The following is an 18,843-nucleotide window of genomic DNA, read 5'->3' on the forward strand; positions in this document are numbered from 1 at the left end:
TTTTTCATGTAGAGTTCAAGCGTTAAATCTGTTTGCACGATTGCTTAAAACAAGATACAGTGAAGTAAATATAAAAAATACCATGTTAAGATGATTTCTCTTTTAATTTATGGCATCACATTGTTGTATTGAGTGTCAGCCACCTTTATTAAAATCGATTATTGACGCTCGAGGAATCTCGACTGTTTAACTGGCTGTTGTTATATTTGCAGTTAGAAAAACAAAGAAGATAAGCCTTAAACTTGTGGTTGAATTGACGAGAAAAATCTAATAACGGTTAATGTGTAAGTTAGATAATCTGACACTTCTGTGTGATTATTCAAAGTTGTTCTGTGTGTCAAGGAATTCTTGAAGCTAACTGTATAATCGAGCAAACGTCAACATAATAGGCTTGCTTAATAATAAATTTAATTTGGTGTTACACAAACGGTGCGTCGGCTGGTGTCGAGTGGATAAGGAGTGGAGAATATAACTGTGTCTAAACTCGAAATAATCCTCTTTCTGTAATGTCTCAGACGTTACCAGCTTCAAGTGACTATTGTTAATAAAGACCGGTGACAGTAGCAGTACGAGACCCCCACATATCTCTTCAACTCGTTGAACCGTTCTATAATTTCGAACACTCCGACACTTATGTGGATTTAATTAATTCGGTGCCACATGTAATTTCAAAGCGGGAGAAATTTATTTTTAATGTCACGAAAGCTAAAGAGTGCGTTCGCTGTAAAACACAGCCACACTTTTCAAACATCAATATCACTAAGTAAGTTACCAACGGTAGTTTACATGTCGGATACAATTTAAGTAAATTATATTATTTTCAAATCTAATTATACTCAAGTTGAAAATCTATTTCGCAGAGTAAGGTTTCCAAGCCTTTCAGGAAGTAGAAAGCGTGCTTTTTATTCTTCGTTAACTTCAAATAAAACTAATTACATTAAGAATTTCGTGATGCTTCGTGCGTCAACTTATCGATTAACGATAAAGTCACAGAAAATTTTAATAGCCACCTACTTGTATTCACCTGAGCGATAAGAACATAAAGAGGTGTCAGATACAGCGTCTCCGGAAATTATACAAACGTCAGTAAAAAAACCACGTGGGATATGAACAAATATTGTAAAAACGTTTTAGATGTGGATTGTCAAACTCAGATTCGCTTAAAACTTATGACTGAACTGAGAAGTGAGAAATCTGTCATAAATTCCAAATGACTTATAAGCGCGCCTAGTTGCTTTTCCTGGTAGTGCCAACTTAACGACAAGTCCCCAATCCACATCTATAACGTTCCGACTATATGATGAAAACTGAATTTAGAATTTTGGGCACACTTGGAAATTGTGTGAAACTGAATGAATGATGGATGATAAAAAGTATTACATTGGTTGTTTCTTACTAAATTATTATTGAAGGCAAAATATTAAAGATTGCCTGAGTCTGAAACTTTATTACGTGCATTTCATTTAATTAGGCTGTGAACTTATAAATTTGCATTTAAGCTTTCTTGAAATCCAACCTTATTAATCCGCCGTAAACAGAAAAGACGTTACCATTTTAAATTTAATGATTTTGCAACGGTAGCAGTTTATATAGTCGTTGTCAATATTCCAAGTGGTGAACAATCGCGTTGGAAACTACTATCGATTTGTGGACGTGGTGCTGACAAGGAAGAACCTGGGAATCAGTGGGTTTTGCTCAAAGGAATTTGAGTATTTATTTAACCTTCTGCTGTTTATTATTGATGACGCAACAGAAACAAATATGTGACTTGCTCCACACATCCCTTTTAACGGCGAACGGCGATCTCAGTAAAATATCAAGATGCAATGCATAATAAATCACAATTTTCGGTTAGTATTGGAATCTGATTTAAAAGACAAACACAGAAAAGTATTTCTGCAAAATGGAATGAAATGAAAGCTAAACCGAGCTATGTTATTTCTTTGAGAGAAAATTGACGTGGAAAGTTTATTTATTCAAAAGTTTGTAATGTGAAAGTATCAGAAGGACTTTTTCAGTTTAAAAGACATTCACAGAAAAAAGCGTAAAGGATATTTTAAGGTTTGTAATGAACAATTTTTAAAAACTAGAAAACAGGCTAATTTTTATGGCGGCGTTATGTTATTGTTTAATAATTTCATCTAAGCACGGTAGTCATTATACTTAGTCACAGTTGTTCGTATCAGATCTAATTAAAATTATTTCACCGTAATTATATTTATAATAGGTAACTTGCACATTAGTACGCTCTAATCAGGTCTGCATGACAAAGATTTTTTTTTATTCAACACCGCCTACCCAATTACATTGTGTTGTGACCAACCAATATCATGGAACTAATCGATAGTGTGCCGGAAAAATTGTACACTTAACAAAAAAGTCCCACTCTTATTAATTCGTTGTGAAGCGGCAAATAATTCTATCAACATAATGGATAAGTCTGAAAAGTGCTATTTCACAGTCTCTGTAACATTAGCAAAACCGTTTAATAATGACGGCCTTTTCAGTAATAATAAAACCGTATGCCCTTTTCTTAGCTTTTGTTAAGACGAACAATTGAATTCCTGTACTGTTTCTTTTGTATTTACGTACTTATATGGTGTACTTGTCCATGATTACTTTTACGCTTCATCTGAAGAAATACGTTTTTTATAACTTGAGAAAAGTTGTTTATTTTCTTTGTAAGCATGAAATACACAAATGTGCTAATAGAAAACGTTCATAAACTGAAAGTGAAATGTTTATGCTCTAAGTTATAAATAATGACAGCCGTCTGTAACACTATTTTAATTGAACTATCCAAAATACTATTTTCTGATTCGATGTGTATCGCCATGAAGAATTTTTCTTGTAAATTGAATCTTGTTTTCGAGGCCGAATACATATCATTACTTCTATCAAGTAATGTTAATTTTTTTCAAAGCACAATTTGTTTTATCATTTATTTTTGCTATAACGCCCACATTTTACAAGACATTGCGGATTACATAATACTGATATCAAGTAATAAAGCTATAAAGTTGCAACGGAAGGCGGTTTACCCCGGTGGGCAGCCATCCAAACACTGACCGCTTCCGAGACTGCTTAACTTCATTGGATCGAATGATAATAAAAAACATAGTAGTGGAGCCGTAGTATTACATATAATATACAGAGTGTATCTAAAATGCGTGTGATAATTTTAACACGTAGAAGAGCTTGTTAAATGAAACGTTTTTCATATTTAAAGCGTTACAAATTGATTTAAAATTTGGAATAAATTAACTCACAAAGCACAAAGGTATACCCGCCTATGGGTAAGGGCGCAAATTTTCTGTTGTCATAGAAACGGAGCCTTATAAATAATTAACATTAAAATTCTCATGGTTACAAAAAAATAGACTCGTTAATGACTCTTCCACTGGTTAAAATTAACACACGTATTTCAGATACACCTGTATATTACATCATACTAAATTAATATTCTTGTTTTGTTGCAGAGGATGGTCAGGTGCCACTAGTATAATGGGATCGAAGTTGGTTCAAGTGTTAAGTGTTTTGTGTGCAGTGCAATATGGGAAAGCAGCGCGATGGTCACATTCGGCAATGCTTAGTCCGGACTATCGACTTCTATGGTCGCTAGGTCCAGGACCACAAGATATCACATTTGAATTACAAGTGCGGACTCTGGGGTATGTTGGGTTTGGATTTTCCAAGGACGGTCGCATGACAGGAGCTGATATAGTTGTTGGATGGGTGGACAAAGGACAAGTCTATTTCCAGGTTAGTTAGAATATTTTCAATGTACAGCCATAATTTAAAATTAAAATATTTCCCGGTCTGTAAAGCAATACATATTAAGTAATGCTGTTGTTAACTGTTGAAATATGTCAAATGTACTTTTAGTAACACGTATTGTGTTTAACTTTTATGTGAGTCACTTAATATTAATCATATTTATGCATCCTGAAAATTATTTAATTAAGTTCGTCCCATTCCATATTTTAAGCAAAGACCGGAGTGACAAGGTGTCTCCATAAAAGATAACATCTGACGTTTCTAGATATAGGTTACCATAGAATTTTAATTGTTGATGGAAAACACCATTACATTGCTACCTATACGTCTTTAATGAAATGCTTAATGAATTTTTTTTGTTAAACTTCCTGCTTCGCAGCACAAGAAGGCTGTTCGCGTCGGAACTGGTGTTTGTTGCACATGAGGTGTCTTGTTACCATTTCTGTTCTTTTGTTGATGTCTCACCTATATAACAAAGCCCTAGTTACCTACGTAATAAATTTTGATACTGTAGAAACGTGAACAAAAACAGTGGATATGCTGGTACCTGTGTCATTGTGAATTATTTTTAAAAAAGGACGTTATATAGGGTGTAATATAAAAACCGGACACCATCACAACGATGTTATTTCTCATGCGAATTTAAAAAGAGACGCAAGAAATAAAATGGTTCCGGAATGATAATACTTTATTTTCTACCACAGACCCATTTACCGCAAAGTGACAAGCGTCAACTGCCAAATGTCAAATTTACGAATCCAGAGGAGGCGGCAAATCCACAGCCAACTATGCATTTAAGAAACCATATAAACTAAGATTTTCGAACTTTGTACATATGTTGTACGCATTTGCATGTACATACTTGTATTTCAATAAAATTTGAGGGTTGCTTGTTTGCATACTTCTTCTATAGAGATCGTTATTTTTGTGGAAAAAATTTCCGACGCAATGCGACTTCTAATAAACTTAGGTAGCTTCTGTCGCAATATTGATCACACACAGAGAGATTGTTTGCTTAGTGCTGAAGAATCAAATAAAAAATAAAGGAATATTGGATAAACCTCTTGATTGTTGAATAGATCTTTAATGGCCCACAATCCACAACGTTTTACACATTTAGTGAATGTTCGGTAAATTTGCGATACGAATATAATGAATGGGTAAAATATTTTTGGTACAGCTTAAGAAAGTTATATATGGTATAATAAAGGATAGTGTTGTATACATAATTAGAATCTTTGAATATGATTGTGTTATTGTTAATTCTAGTGGCAAAGATATTAATAACTCGAATTTGACAGCAGTCAGCATTTATAAAAGCTGAAATAATTCATTTTTGGTGGTATTAAAACGAAAAGTTTTTTGATGGTTGTTTTAACGCTTACATAAATAGAAGGTTTATTATGAGGATTATTCATTGAATTTGAAAGAGAGATCCTGAATAATTATACTTTCATAACGTTAACTGATTTAATTGTGCATTTGTTGGATAATTCACAAAAAAAACCTTTGTTGTTATTAGAGTTTATCTAAATACAAGCAGATGGTGTGGCAGCCATGTATCCGTAATGCATATACGAGTATGTATGTATTTATTATTAACAGACATTCTGCCAGGTACTAGTGGGGACGTTACACGTGAAAAAGAACTTAAAAATGTTTTATAAAAAAAAAAAAAAATTGAAATGTATTAACACGTTTTTGTCACGAAACTTTGATGATCAAATTATCGTCTCTTGAACGATTGAAGATAAGGCAAACAAAGAAAGCCGCAAGATCAACATCGCGTCGGACTGTTGGGTCGGTTGCCGCAGACATGCAGCAGCCCTAGTCATGTAAACCCTCCAATTTTCAAATACCAACGAGAATTTTTATTCCGTGAATATTTATGTATGCAGAGTAATTCTTAAAGCATTTAAAATATTCTCACCCTGTTTAAACTCTTTCTTTACCAACCCAAGGGAAAATATTTAAATAATCAATGCAGACACAAAACAGAATACGAATATGACAAATTCCTTCTTACTCTTAATTTCTCCGTAAAGAGACATAGGTACTTACGCAATTAGTTTTGGCGAAAATGCGATCTGTCTTGGAATTTACAGGCGAAAGTTTTTATAACGAGTCTCTTTAAAATTATAAAATCCTGCAGTTTCGTTAATGTCATGACCTGTAAGTTTACTGTAAAATGCGTTTTAAATGTTTAGTTAAGTTAGCTCGCGATCCGCGGTTTGGGCTTTAAACCGTTGACATCGAAGACGTGACTTTTGAAATGCCCGTGGAGAATCTGTTTCAAACAACCATGGAGAACCTAAACACGAGAATAACTGAAATTCCGATATTCGTACTAGTCAGTTAAAACCATAAAATGAAGCCATAAAACAATGATCCTAGATTGAATTTTCCCAAGTTAATCAGACTAAAAATTTCGACCATTGTATTAGAAATTTCTGTTAAAAAGTTCAAATAGCTTTTTGTTCGTATCCTTTTATTGATTTAAAATGTCAGCTTTATGTTGTTTTTTATTGTAAAGTGTTCTCAGATCACAAACTCTTGAATAACTGAGTGCATTTACAGGCATTAAGGCTTTTCTTCGATAAGATATAGAAGTTGTATTATGCACGGCAAGTGTCTCCAGCATCTTGGAAAGTTTAGATTGAAGTGTTCTGAGTTTTAGATTACTACAAATTAATAAACTTTGTACGGGGTGTTGCAGTTACGGTATGCGTATCGTGTTGATCAGATAATACAAGGCAATAATGACAACCTTTACGCTCCACTAAATTGTTTCAAAAGAACCCGTTTTTATTTAAAAGAGATATGTCTTCGTCTATCTTCCAAAAGAAAATTGTGTTGAGTTTTACAAGTAGAACAAGTGATATTGACACAGTAGAGTAGTGTTTGGGCACATGTTGCAAGTATATTCACATATGCAAATCTCTTGAACTAAAGAAACGTTCTCTAATTCCGTATTCGATATAAACTTTACATTATCATTTAGAGAACTGATCGGCGACTTGAAGGAAGTGTAATATATTACGATCTAGTTCTTGATGGTGATGGCCATTCGCGTGGACAATTTTTCCCGGCATGTTCTTAAATTCTCCGTGGGCGTATGTCCTCTTTATCCGGTGTATGTCCAGAGAGATGGTAATAGTAGATAATCTCTATCCGAATATCGCATAAATAACCGTAAACAGTGCCTCCCAGGACCGGCGGTCATAACCGTATACCTGGTTTGAACGCAGCAACAGCCGCATATTAACATAACGAGTTTCACTCCGCTATATCATCCGACTGTCATCTAAAACTGTATGCTAATATTTCCATTCCATTGCAAATGCACCTTTGTTTAAACTATCACTGCGTGTATCACCGGTTATAAATGACCATCCTGTAATAATATAATAGGGTTGCTGCGTAACACAGGCGCAGCATTCATCTCAGGTCTGCGGCGAGCAACACCAGATCACGTCAACGTTTCCAGTCTTCGCGCCGAGTTCCCAAAGAAGTTTACATAATATTTTAATGTAAGTAGCCCTCGGGGTTTCGAACCAGCTGCTCTATAACAATCGTGGGCGGCACAGATACCATCAGCACTTGGTCAATAAAATTCCATTGAAGAAATGGGCGTATTATATAGATCACAACATTTTAAATATTTAGGTTAGGTACAAAGGAAATTGTTTTTTATATTTACATATCATTAAGTTAAGATAGGAGTACATGAATGGGGTGGATCAAAGCCGAGGCAGTCACTGTGCTGACTAACAAAGTCCACACGCTACGATAATTATTGTCAATTGGCCCAAATGTCACGCTATTTATACAAAGAAAAATAGTTCGGAAAACTAGGTTGACGTAGGTTATCTAACATTTACGTGGATTCGCCATCTTGATTCTCTACCTAGATGGCTCGTTTTAAATTATAATTCAATTATTAACGTCAGGACAATTGATTGATATCAGGCGCTCACTCAACCGTACCGTCACACGGTCGTATCTTTTTCCCATAGATCAAGATATAGTTTAGTACCCTTTTAACGATGTAAGCTGCCGTCTATTGAGTTAGAAGAATTCAGATTTCAGTCGTTCCCTTGTAATTAGTCAATGGAGGAGTTTATGATGAAGGACTGACGCCTGTAGGGTTCATTGTATGTATCCCATACAGCTGAGCCCGTATTTATAGCAGCTATATGATAATGTGAAACATTTAGATCGGAATCTTGCTGCTGCCACTTTGTGACCGGACTCGCACACAAGTCTGCGTTCTGTTCCACCGAAATACACATTCCATTGCCGACTCAATCAATTATCGCTTAACAGATATTCATAAATAAAAAACTCGAATCAAAAACAGATTTCACAAATTAGAAAAACAAATTACAGGAATTTTATGCGATTTTGAAGAAGTGTATCTTCGTGAGATGTGATTTTTTACACGTTTCCAACATTATCGCTAACAGTTTACAAATTCTTTTCCTGTTTACTGAGCAAAACGTGGTTTTCACACTAAATGATCTTTGCAATAACACATTTTTGGTGTGCGCTGAACAATCCAGTTAGTGTGGTTGATGATATGTTATGAGCAGTGGATAATGGTTTGTTGATATAGTAGATCGTGAATCCTGGCGCAGAAAATTTGTGGACTTCAGTTAGCCGCGAACTACAGATTAAAAACCATTACCATCCATTATACACGTTATTGTTCATAAAACTACCAAACATTTTACAAATATGTATCAAATTGCTGTGAATATTTCTTTAATAGACCAATTTTAAAATGTCTGTTAACGTGTAGGTATGAGAAGTACAATGGTACTTCTGTCCCTTTCGTTTCACCAGTACCATTTCTCGTGTGATCCTGCTTTATTTAATCCAGAGAACGTAAATTAGGGGTTAGATCAGTTCTCCTATTAAAGTGCTTATTTAAAGAGACACATTAGCTGTTATTTTCTAAATTTCTATTCCTTTTATATGGTGTAATGGCAATTCAATCATAATTTTAATATGAAAGATACCACAGGTAAAGCTAGTAATTTATTTGTGGGGTCAACAAAGTTATAATGTTGTTGTTTCAGTCGAACGTGCGGAGAATTACACCTCTATGCCAACCGAGAAAATCCCTTTTTAATGAGCATCCTGATTCGACTCATTATGTTGCGCAGGCTCGGAAACAAGACCTTAATCTACCTGACTGAGATTTATTTAAATTTGCCACTTTTTCCCTATTGCAATAATTTGAATTTGTTTTTCTTATTACACATTCTGACACACGTCCGATGTATTTTTCAGTTAACATATAATTAAACAACGATATTTATTAACAGACGTATTTAATGCCTGTCCTTTGAACTAATTATTATTTTTATAATCTGTGAAACAGTCGTAGCGACTGCTCCCAAAAACTAGGTACATAATTACATAAGTTGCTGATCGTGTTCGTTCATGATGCCTCTTAGAATTTTTATTTAAGATAAAAAATTGAAGAAACCATTTTATTTTGAATATTTTGTCATCAAATTGTTGTGTAACAGCGATAATGGGTACGATTATTAGCGAGTAGTTGACCCGTAATTCATTCTTCAATAATGGCTATCAAGTAACGTTTATTTTGCGTGACCTGTGGGAGGATAGCTTTAGTATTTGGAAAAAGAAAATCCAATATTCATTAATACAAAGTACCTACCTAGGTGATTTAAATGAAATTGTCCGTATTGCGTTGTTAATAATAATTGAAATCGTGTCGACGATAACAGCATATTTAAAATATGTACATATTGTTATTAAAAAGAAATGTCATTTGAATGTCAGGTTATTATCCGAAATTGATCAAATATATTGTTTACAATTTAGATTGTTTATAATCATTGCAAAAATGATGTTTGTAGACTGGCTTAAATCTACTAGAATTTGCAGTCGATGATAATTTATTTTTCAATAAACAATTATTTTCCAAGTCTAAGTACGATTGCTAAAATGTCAGAAAATAGATTTTTAAATATGTCTTTACTTTTATGACGTTTCAACTTGCCAAAATTGCGATACATATTTAATGGTGAAAAAGTAAGTGAAATATGATAACGATTAATTTGAATCTTTTGACGATAAAAGAGCTCCAATAGTGGTAGCGGTAACCAGTGCTAAGTCGTTTTAAAATATAGACGCATTAGTGATGCGTCTTAAAAATTGATCTCGGAATAATGTGCATATGAATAATTCAGGAGCACTACTCGCTTCTCTTATAAGGAATATTATGTTGAATTAATGCTGTACATTGCCATACCGGTTTGTTTTATTTCTCTAATCCACTTGTTTGACGTCCTTTAAATTGAAAATTGTTACGTGACGTTAATCGACATAAAATAAAATTTGGAAATCTTATTTAAATGTCTTTGATGGGTTTTTGTATTATGTGACCTTTTTCAATTAACTTTTCACGTACCGACTACAAAAGCTTATCTACAAATAAATTTTATTTTATTGGTAGACATCGTGGTAGGTACCTTAAAAAGGTAGGAAAGATATTTTAAATAAAAAGTACTTACACTTTGTTTTATATTTAAATAACCTTTGTGTATTATTTTAGAATTGTAATTAGACAAATTTAAGGTAAAACGCTTTTCATGTTTGAAACAGTTTCTCTTATTCGCTTGATGAATTCGGAGTTTTTAGAACGACGATCAATGAATGGAACGTGGTATAACCCGATTTCGCATCCGTTGATGGTCTTCCGCTGAAACATGACTTTCTCATGCCCATTGTCATCAGAGGAAAAATATAATTACTCGATCATGCGGAACTATAACCCTATTAGCGGTACTTCAAAACTAATCAAAATGAAGTTACATAACTTAATATGTATTTTGTAAAATAGAAAAATTCAAACAAAAACAGATAAAAAAATAAAATAATGGCAAAATGATAATTGCGATGGTGAAAATAACCTGTTAGAGGCATTGGATTCTCTCATGGGCTGTGACCTTGGAACTATGTGCGCGAAAGCGGAGCGATAAACTAGTGAAAAATCTGTAAATGCAAACTGAAATACATACGTACTTACAAATAGACGAAAGAGAGACGAAACTAACATAACGAATGAATATGTTTTCCTGTGGGTCCCATGAGTCCCATGAGAAAATCCAAGACCTTCTACCTGTATTTTATGTTATAATTTGTTACAGAAACGTAATAAAACATTGTAATAAATCTGTACGGTTAATGAAAACTCTTCAATCATCAAGAAATTGAAACAAAAGTTGTATCTTACATTAAACTGTTTTTTAGTTTTTATAATTAATGTCACTTTTTGAGATGGATTGACTTTTCATAAAATCCTAAACTCAACATCGAATGTGGAGTGCACTTCTAAATTAATCCACATTCCGAATCTCTACCAGAAAAAAAATAACTACGCACACTAAATGAAAAAGGATTCACAACGGTTATAAATACTGGATCTGATAACTCTGTTGTATTATTATTGTTGTCAACATTGGACATCATCGTTATTACGATAGATATTTGAAATTGGCTGGTCAGCTCATTGCGTTTGATGCTGAATAATTGAGATTCAAAAACAGTTTGGTGAGGGAACACATGCGTACTGCATTATCCGAGTGCATAAACGTGTGTTAACGAAAACCACTTACTTTCGTTGTTAGTGAACAAACTACCTGGTTACTGTGCTTTTCGCAGGTTCTCCGCGTAAATAGTCGATGAAGCACTTTTGCAGTAGAAGTGGAAAATCTTCAGAATGTCCGATTCCGTCAAAACAAAGACTGAATTACATATCTTGTCGTGTGTAATCAATTAATCATATTCCAAATACCTTCGATACGTGACAAAGTAAAGGACCGTGCAGGTTACTTAAATCACGCAACTATTAAGTAAAGTGTTGTAGTTCGTACCTCGTAAGGTGTTGCATTATCTTAGAATGAGCGAAAAAAAAATTTAACCTTTTTGGTATGTAGTGAAATTTAAATGCACATCAATGTAAATTAAAGGGGAACTCTGAGATACACCTCATTAAAACTTGAACGAGACTTGCAAGAACTCATTGCAGTGATGTCTTTGTTTTCCTCGTGAAACGTAAATCCACGGTAAAAGTTGAACTCGTTTTTGATGTCTGTATCATCCTAGCTAGGACGATGTTAGTGGAACAAAATCCAAAAAAAATGCCTCAGTGCCGACCACGAAACTTGTTATCGTACACCAACTAATAAACGTTTACAAGCTCTATCGTTGCAGCAAATCAATATACTACAACGCTCAAATATCCGTTCATGCACTTTATATCTGTAATATCTAAGGTAACAGGAACAAGCCGAATTAATTTTCGTGCTGAATGCTCCTGATTTGACTATTTTGGAGATGTTGATATGTGTAAAATAAAACAGAATTATTGTAAAAACAGGGCACCTTGTATAATTGTGTTCAGATATCGGGTGTTCAGTTGAATTTATCCTCACAGTTGGCGTTGAAGAGTCGATTGTGAACCAGTCCGCAGAGTAAAAACACAAACGACGCAAAAAGTGAGGTTAAATTTAAACAGCTGATTCGTGATTTGTAATCCGTGCCTCCGTGGTGCGTTCGCAATTCTTCAACGCCTACTTTGAGGATACTTGTTGGTTGTTAAATGTTTGATTTTTGTTGGATTAATGCACCACATTACGTTTGCTAAATCGGTTATTGTGAATGGTGATGAAACTAGAAAAAAAAAACGCCTCAGCTTCTGTTCAAAACCGAAGTAATAATAATAATTACGAACGGTGTTACCAAAACGACTGGCACGTGATAATACTTATCTCACTTTTATAGTTTCTTTTTCATCAGACGCTCCATTTATACAACACGTAAACGGTATTTTGCCTTTTCACAACCGTTACACTACCATTTGCCGCCATACACCGTCCAACTATAAATTTCTCTTTAGTGTTGACTTTACGCCTCGTGCGGTATAAGATTATGTGACGCAATTTTTGGAAACTAAACTTTATCCCAGTGGGAATGAAACTGGCGCGCAATTTTAAAAAATTCGCGTATAACAATGCGATTTAAACTTTCATACACCCACTTTTATTAACTGCTGTTTTAACTATCGATAACGTTGCTAATGGAACCATTTGCGGCTGGATAATGTAAATACGCGTTTTAGGGCAAAAAACCCGGTTTTTATCCAGGGATCGTTCAACGAGGCTGAAAGCTGGAGTTTAACTTCCTCGTTGTGCTGAGCATCGACTTGTGCCTAACGAGTGATTCATCACGCCGCGTATAGGGTTTATCTCCAGGGGTCGCCGACGACTTCCTTCGAGGCACCACCACCAATACCGACATTATTATCCCGCAGAAATGTTTCGGCAGAAAGATCGTATTTTCGAGGAGGCTTGCCAGATTTTTTCTCAGACTGCGGTTTCCTTTTAATTTACGACTATTTTGTTCTTTAATTTTTCTTTCCGATTTATTGCTCTTGTTGTTTGCTTTGATAGATATCAAATACGGCGCAAGAGATCAGGAAAATGGGAACTGGAGCGCAGGACGATCGATAATTTATAAGGATCTTCTCAGAATGAATGATTCTAGTTAACGCCCCCTTCCTATACGAACATTTCTGCAATGAAAAATCCGGAGCAGTTTTAATGTCCCAATTTTTTTACCTCACAATTTTATAATATACTCGTATCTTCTTCTGGAAACATTCAAGCTTTCTTGATGCAAATAATCATTTCAGAGGAACAAAGATGGCAACATTTACGACATAAATTTGTTTAAATTCCTGAAATACCTATCTCTGATAATTAAGAGCGTTTACATGAAGGCTGATGTTAACTGTCCCATTATACAACATTTTTACCCAATGCCCTTAGCCTAATTGGGAAATAAAACAATAAACATAATTAAGGCAGCTGTTCTTTGTTCTGCTATACTATCCGGAAGTATTTACTGCTGATATAAAAATTTTAATGCGATTCCAGACATTTTAAAGATGATGTCATCCTTGTTAAATTCGACGCAAATTTTTTTGATCTCGAATTTTGTCAAATAACCATTGTAATACATTTTTCAAATTCCAAGAAACAAGCGGAAAACAGTACTTAGTGTTATCACATACTTAAATATACATATTGGAAAACATATGTAAACTTATTCAAACCACTATCTCCACATGCTTTTAAGCGAGATAAGACGATACATTTAATTGTTTCTGATTAATGTTGTTATTCAGTAAAATTTCGTAAACATGTTAGAGACTTTTTTTACGTGTTTACGACTTTTCCTCGTTCAAAGAGAAAATGCGAAAACACTAATGTGGGATTTTTCTTCTTACGAAGTCATCGAGGTTTGTTGGTCTTTTTGCACATACCTACCTAATCTTTCACATATTTTTGAAAAGTAACATTTCAAAAAGTTGGTTTGGGATTCGCGCTCGTCGACAAGAATTTAAGGTAGTCATGGGTTTCGTTAGGGAAATATTTTTAATATGCGGTCAGTTAGGTTTTTCTGTGTGCAGTCCGCGCAGCAATGTCGGTAACATATGTGTTGGTGTATATGCATGTGTGTGTTTGGGATCGTATATTAAAACAAATTTATTTTTCCCTTTCTTTTTGTGGGTTGTAAAATATATGAGGAACGGTCAGGATATTTTTTATTATTTTATGGAATATCTTTTAGTAGATCCTTAGCAATTTTGCCGACCCCGGGAATTTTATATGTATATTCGCATCTAATCCGTAACGGCATCCATTAAATTTCGAGTTGTGACTGTTTTTCAAGAAAGCAAAAATCGTAAAATCGGCTCCGAAGTAAGAATTTTAGGCGTCTCGGTAACTTTCTAATTTTCACCTACTAAAAAATTTGATAGTAGTAAATTGTTTTAATGTTGTAAAACTTTATGAATTAATAAAATTTTTGATTGTGAGCCGAAACCGCCGTAAGATCCCGTGCTTTGTAAAGCCGACTCCAGACTTAAGTGTGAGATTGGCGGTTTAACCAGCACATTGTTGCTCCTGTGGGAAATGTTCAAAGCAAGTAGTTTACAAAGTCGTGCATGGCGAACCAGATTCCGAAGAAAAAGTCATCCATAATGAAAGTTCTATTATAGCTTATTAACTGTGTTGGTGCTTAGTTGTGAACAATTTTAAATAATAAAAATATCCGGCAGCAAGTTACCAATAGAATTTTACGGCTTAATTAGAATTTATTAAGTTTGACGGGCGCACTTATTTAAATGATGTTTCAACACCGAATTCGTTTTGTCACTGCGTTAAATTATAACAATTTATCAGTGGCTATAATTTAAATAATTATATTGCCTTTCCAGGCAAATAATAATAATTTAAACCTTATCTGACGATGGGAATCTTTGCCACCGACCACAATTTTTAACAAAACTAGACGTGTAGTTAAGGCAGGTTGCAACCAAACAGGTTTATCTAATTGATTATTTTTCCAGTGAAAAAACCCTAATTAAATTCCGTATAAATGCCTATTAGATGTTTACCAGTCGCGGAATAACAGGTAGCTCAGAAAATGATATAAATTATACCGTTATCGACGCCTCATATCTTTCCACTCACAGTTTCACTTGCTAACTGTACGAGCTGCCAATGGCTTCTTTATTTAAATTTGGGGCTTCAGCATGGGCGAACCAGTCTTTCTAAAGTCCAAACGAACTCATTAACGTCCAGCGACCATTTATGGCCGATTAACAAAATATTTTACGCTACAATTGTAGCGTTTAATTGAGATTTTCAAGTTTAAGATCATGTTTAAACGTCTGTCCATTTAACTATGTGCAATGTTAAATAAGAATGCAACAACCGGCGATCAGTGCACGCTCACCTACATACCTCCATAATAATAACCTTGTGGCATTGCCCTCGAGCAACAATTAATCACAGCCTAGACGAGTGACTCATGTATGCCATTAATTAAAAACTCTTTTACAATTTACTGTTAATTCATTGAATTAAATCGGAAGATCTTTACGTATTCCGATAGCTATATCAAACGTATTCTAACGCAGCTATATCAAACGTATTCCGATGCAGCTACATCAAACGTATTCTGATGCAGCTATATCAAATACAAATATATGAGTATATCACGCTTGTAGGGAGGCGTGATCAACACAGAAGACAAAAGTAGAATTTTCTTGTAGATAGTTTTCAAAAACAGTCCGATTTTTTTTACTATAGCTAATATAGCTAATTCTATTCAGCTTCTGATCCATCGCAAAAAGCAAAGTATCATATGACATGATGACAGTGTTATTATTATGAACCGCTAAACTGCAAACCAACCAATCTAAAATGGACTATAATTTAATGATGGGTTTTTGTCATAATAATTTATCTCTGTCCACCTTGAATCATAAACATGCCTTCTTTAAAATGTTTCAAAAGAAATTCCCGTTTGAATTGTCGTTAACTCTGACATAAAACTATCATAAACGTTAGAACTTTTCTGCAATACTTTAAGTTTTGCAGTCTCCGTGATTGATTACCATTGATGCAATCCCATCAGAAACTTTTTTATTTGTGCTACATTTTAAGCTCTTGTCACAGATTTGGACGTAAGCTATGTGAGAAATTTACAATTGCGAACGGCACAAGTGCATATTAGTTAAACTAACATTCTGCTTTTTAACTAAGGAATTTATGCATCATTACCTCCTTGAAACTCATACATTATGAGTTTAATTATTAAGGAATATAAATCATTTTATACTAAAGAGCATGTTCCTATGGCCGTTGTGTTCGCACACAAAAAGTTAGATATTCAAAGTGATAAATAAGTTGTCATTAGTAGGGAATATATTACCCATTCAAAAGCTGTAATTAAGCGATTTAGGCAGTCGGTTATCCACAAGATAAGACAAAGCCGTGAAGGTACCGATAATACACCCTTGGCTTAGATGGCTTGTTATGCGTTTCCAGGTAACGGCAACTGTCAAATTAAGGGCTTAGATAAATATTCATTATCCTTTAATCTACAGTCAACTTCTAATCTCACGCAATTACAACCAAAAAGTATATCTACCTCTAACAAGTAAACGATTCAAGTAACTGATTCGTACAAGTCTTGTATTTATTACGCACAGAAAAACTAGAAAAAAATTAATTGCACATCACATAACGAGCGTTCAAAAAATTTGTGGTCAAGTAGGTTTGACAGCTGATGAAGCTACGCGGAAACAAAAGCAAACACCAAGCCACTTGACCACAAACATTTTTAATGCTCTTTAGAAATGCCTACAATACATAGCTTCTGCGGTGGCAGTAATACGGAGGAGTAGTAGTACAAAGATGAACCACTCTTAAGAGGGATTTTTCCAGCAGGAACAAGATCTTACCGCTGCTCTTTTGATGTACTTTCATGTGTACTTAACTTTCTCAACACCGTTGCACGAAATGATCTCGTCTGGCGCTTCTAACTCCTAATTAATTTTAATTATGACGTTCTCATTTATAGCTTCGGCGTAAAAGAATGAGAAGTCCGTACTTGGTGTAAATTGGCAAAAGTCGAAGTTACTTTTTGACGAGGTGTTAATTATTCCGTCGTGTGTAATTCCATCCGATAAAAAAACTTAGTTGCCTGTAACATTCCCACAGAGATGCTCCGATCTCGATAACAGTTCTGAAATTCTGACAAGAGTTTTCTAGCCCGGTGGTAATCGAGACAAGTCGTCCTAATCAACTCATTTGAGTCGAACAGGCTAGGTGGCCGTAAACTCCAGTGTCAATTATTTCTCTGCAACTTTCTGTGGACAAAAGCCGGTGCCAAGGAGGCAGTAAATTAAGGAGCGGCAGGATAGCCACGGACCGCACACGCTAAGTGATCTTGCAGATACGCATGCGTGCGTTAAAAATAATTGGACATTGCTGCCAATAATTTGATTTTAAACGGTTTAATGTGGCGGGCTGGTTTCTTAGATTATCATCGACCGCCATGTTAAAAGTAAAGCGATCACGAATTTTAAATCCACTTCAAAAACCATAAAACCCAACGGCTATCAATTCAGCGAATTTTATTACGGCACTTAATTTTATAGATAACTTTCTCACAAAGGGTATTAATTAAACAACCAAGAATGCTTCACGAAAACCAACACATATTTATTATTTGCAGGCGATTTGTCACAGGTAATTCTAGTTTGTAGTTGTTATTTCTTTGAAATTCATTAGGAGTTATGACCAGTTGTCTAACTTGTGTCACAACAAAATGTAAGGAGTTGTCTCGTAATTCCCTAACAGATGTTGCGTCGCACCGCTACTTGCTGACGCCGAAAAATTACCTTTTTCAAATAATAACTTGAAGGCTAGATTTAAAGCCGGAATGAATCGTAATTTCTACAAATGAGTAAGAAACTGCACGGTAGCTGATTTTTCCCGTTGAGGGAAGAGAATGGTGATGCAATTAAATTTACTTTTAAGACATCGCGCTTGGAAGATTTGAGACTGACTAAGATAAAAATGGTACAATTCTTACGCGTTTTCGCCGTCCGTCTAATTTGTTGTGTCGCTGAGTTTTTAGAGATCTGACCTGATTGCGAGAGTTTGTGATGTAGTAATTAAACGGTTCTTGTTCTCATCCACTGAGGAAGGAGCGAGACAGTGGTTTTCCCTTCTTATTCTCGCTCACGGCCCTTTTATCGACGAGATCCAGAATCGAGACTGATGTAACGTGGTTTCGGGCCATTCCTCAGTGCTGGATTAAATCAGTATAATTCGTAACGAAGTTACGCTTATATTCTACGCTGCGGACCTGTTCTACTTTCTTGAGGTATCAATTGGCTTAAGGAAATTTCATTTGTATTCAAACCGATCAAAAGTAAACCCAAAAACATTATCAGGTATTTAAAACTGAATTTTATTTTTTGCTCGCAAACAGCAAAGTGCATGCCTTCAAACGGTTTTATGTTAAATCACTGCACGCTCGAAGGCGTTATTTCAAAGGACGCTCTTTCTTGTGGGGGGTCTGTACCAGTTTAAAGCACAATTATAAGAAGTTACAGACCTAAAGGCGGCTGCACACGACATGCCCAAGTGGACTTGGTCAATGTTG

At 34.9% G+C, this 18,843-nt stretch overlaps 2 protein-coding genes across 4 annotated transcripts in view; one reads left to right on the plus strand and one right to left on the minus strand.

Annotated features, from left to right (window-relative positions):
- Positions 1-18,843, minus strand: part of TyrRS (Tyrosyl-tRNA synthetase) — a 199,795-nt gene that overhangs the window by 166,985 nt on the left and 13,967 nt on the right. The window lies entirely within an intron of this gene.
- The window catches only part of olf413 (DBH like monooxygenase olf413), an 83,224-nt gene that overhangs the window by 53,738 nt on the left and 10,643 nt on the right, over positions 1-18,843 (plus strand). For all 3 annotated transcript variants that reach the window (XM_069047034.1, XM_069047035.1, XM_069047033.1), the window contains one exon: positions 3,480-3,762. In XM_069047034.1, coding sequence (XP_068903135.1) covers positions 3,505-3,762 — 258 coding nt within the window. In that variant the 5' untranslated portion in view covers positions 3,480-3,504. The remainder of the gene's footprint in view (positions 1-3,479; positions 3,763-18,843) is intronic.

The sequence above is a fragment of the Tenebrio molitor genome, chromosome 5, assembly GCF_963966145.1.
Source record: "Tenebrio molitor chromosome 5, icTenMoli1.1, whole genome shotgun sequence".
NCBI lineage: Eukaryota > Metazoa > Arthropoda > Insecta > Coleoptera > Tenebrionidae > Tenebrio > Tenebrio molitor.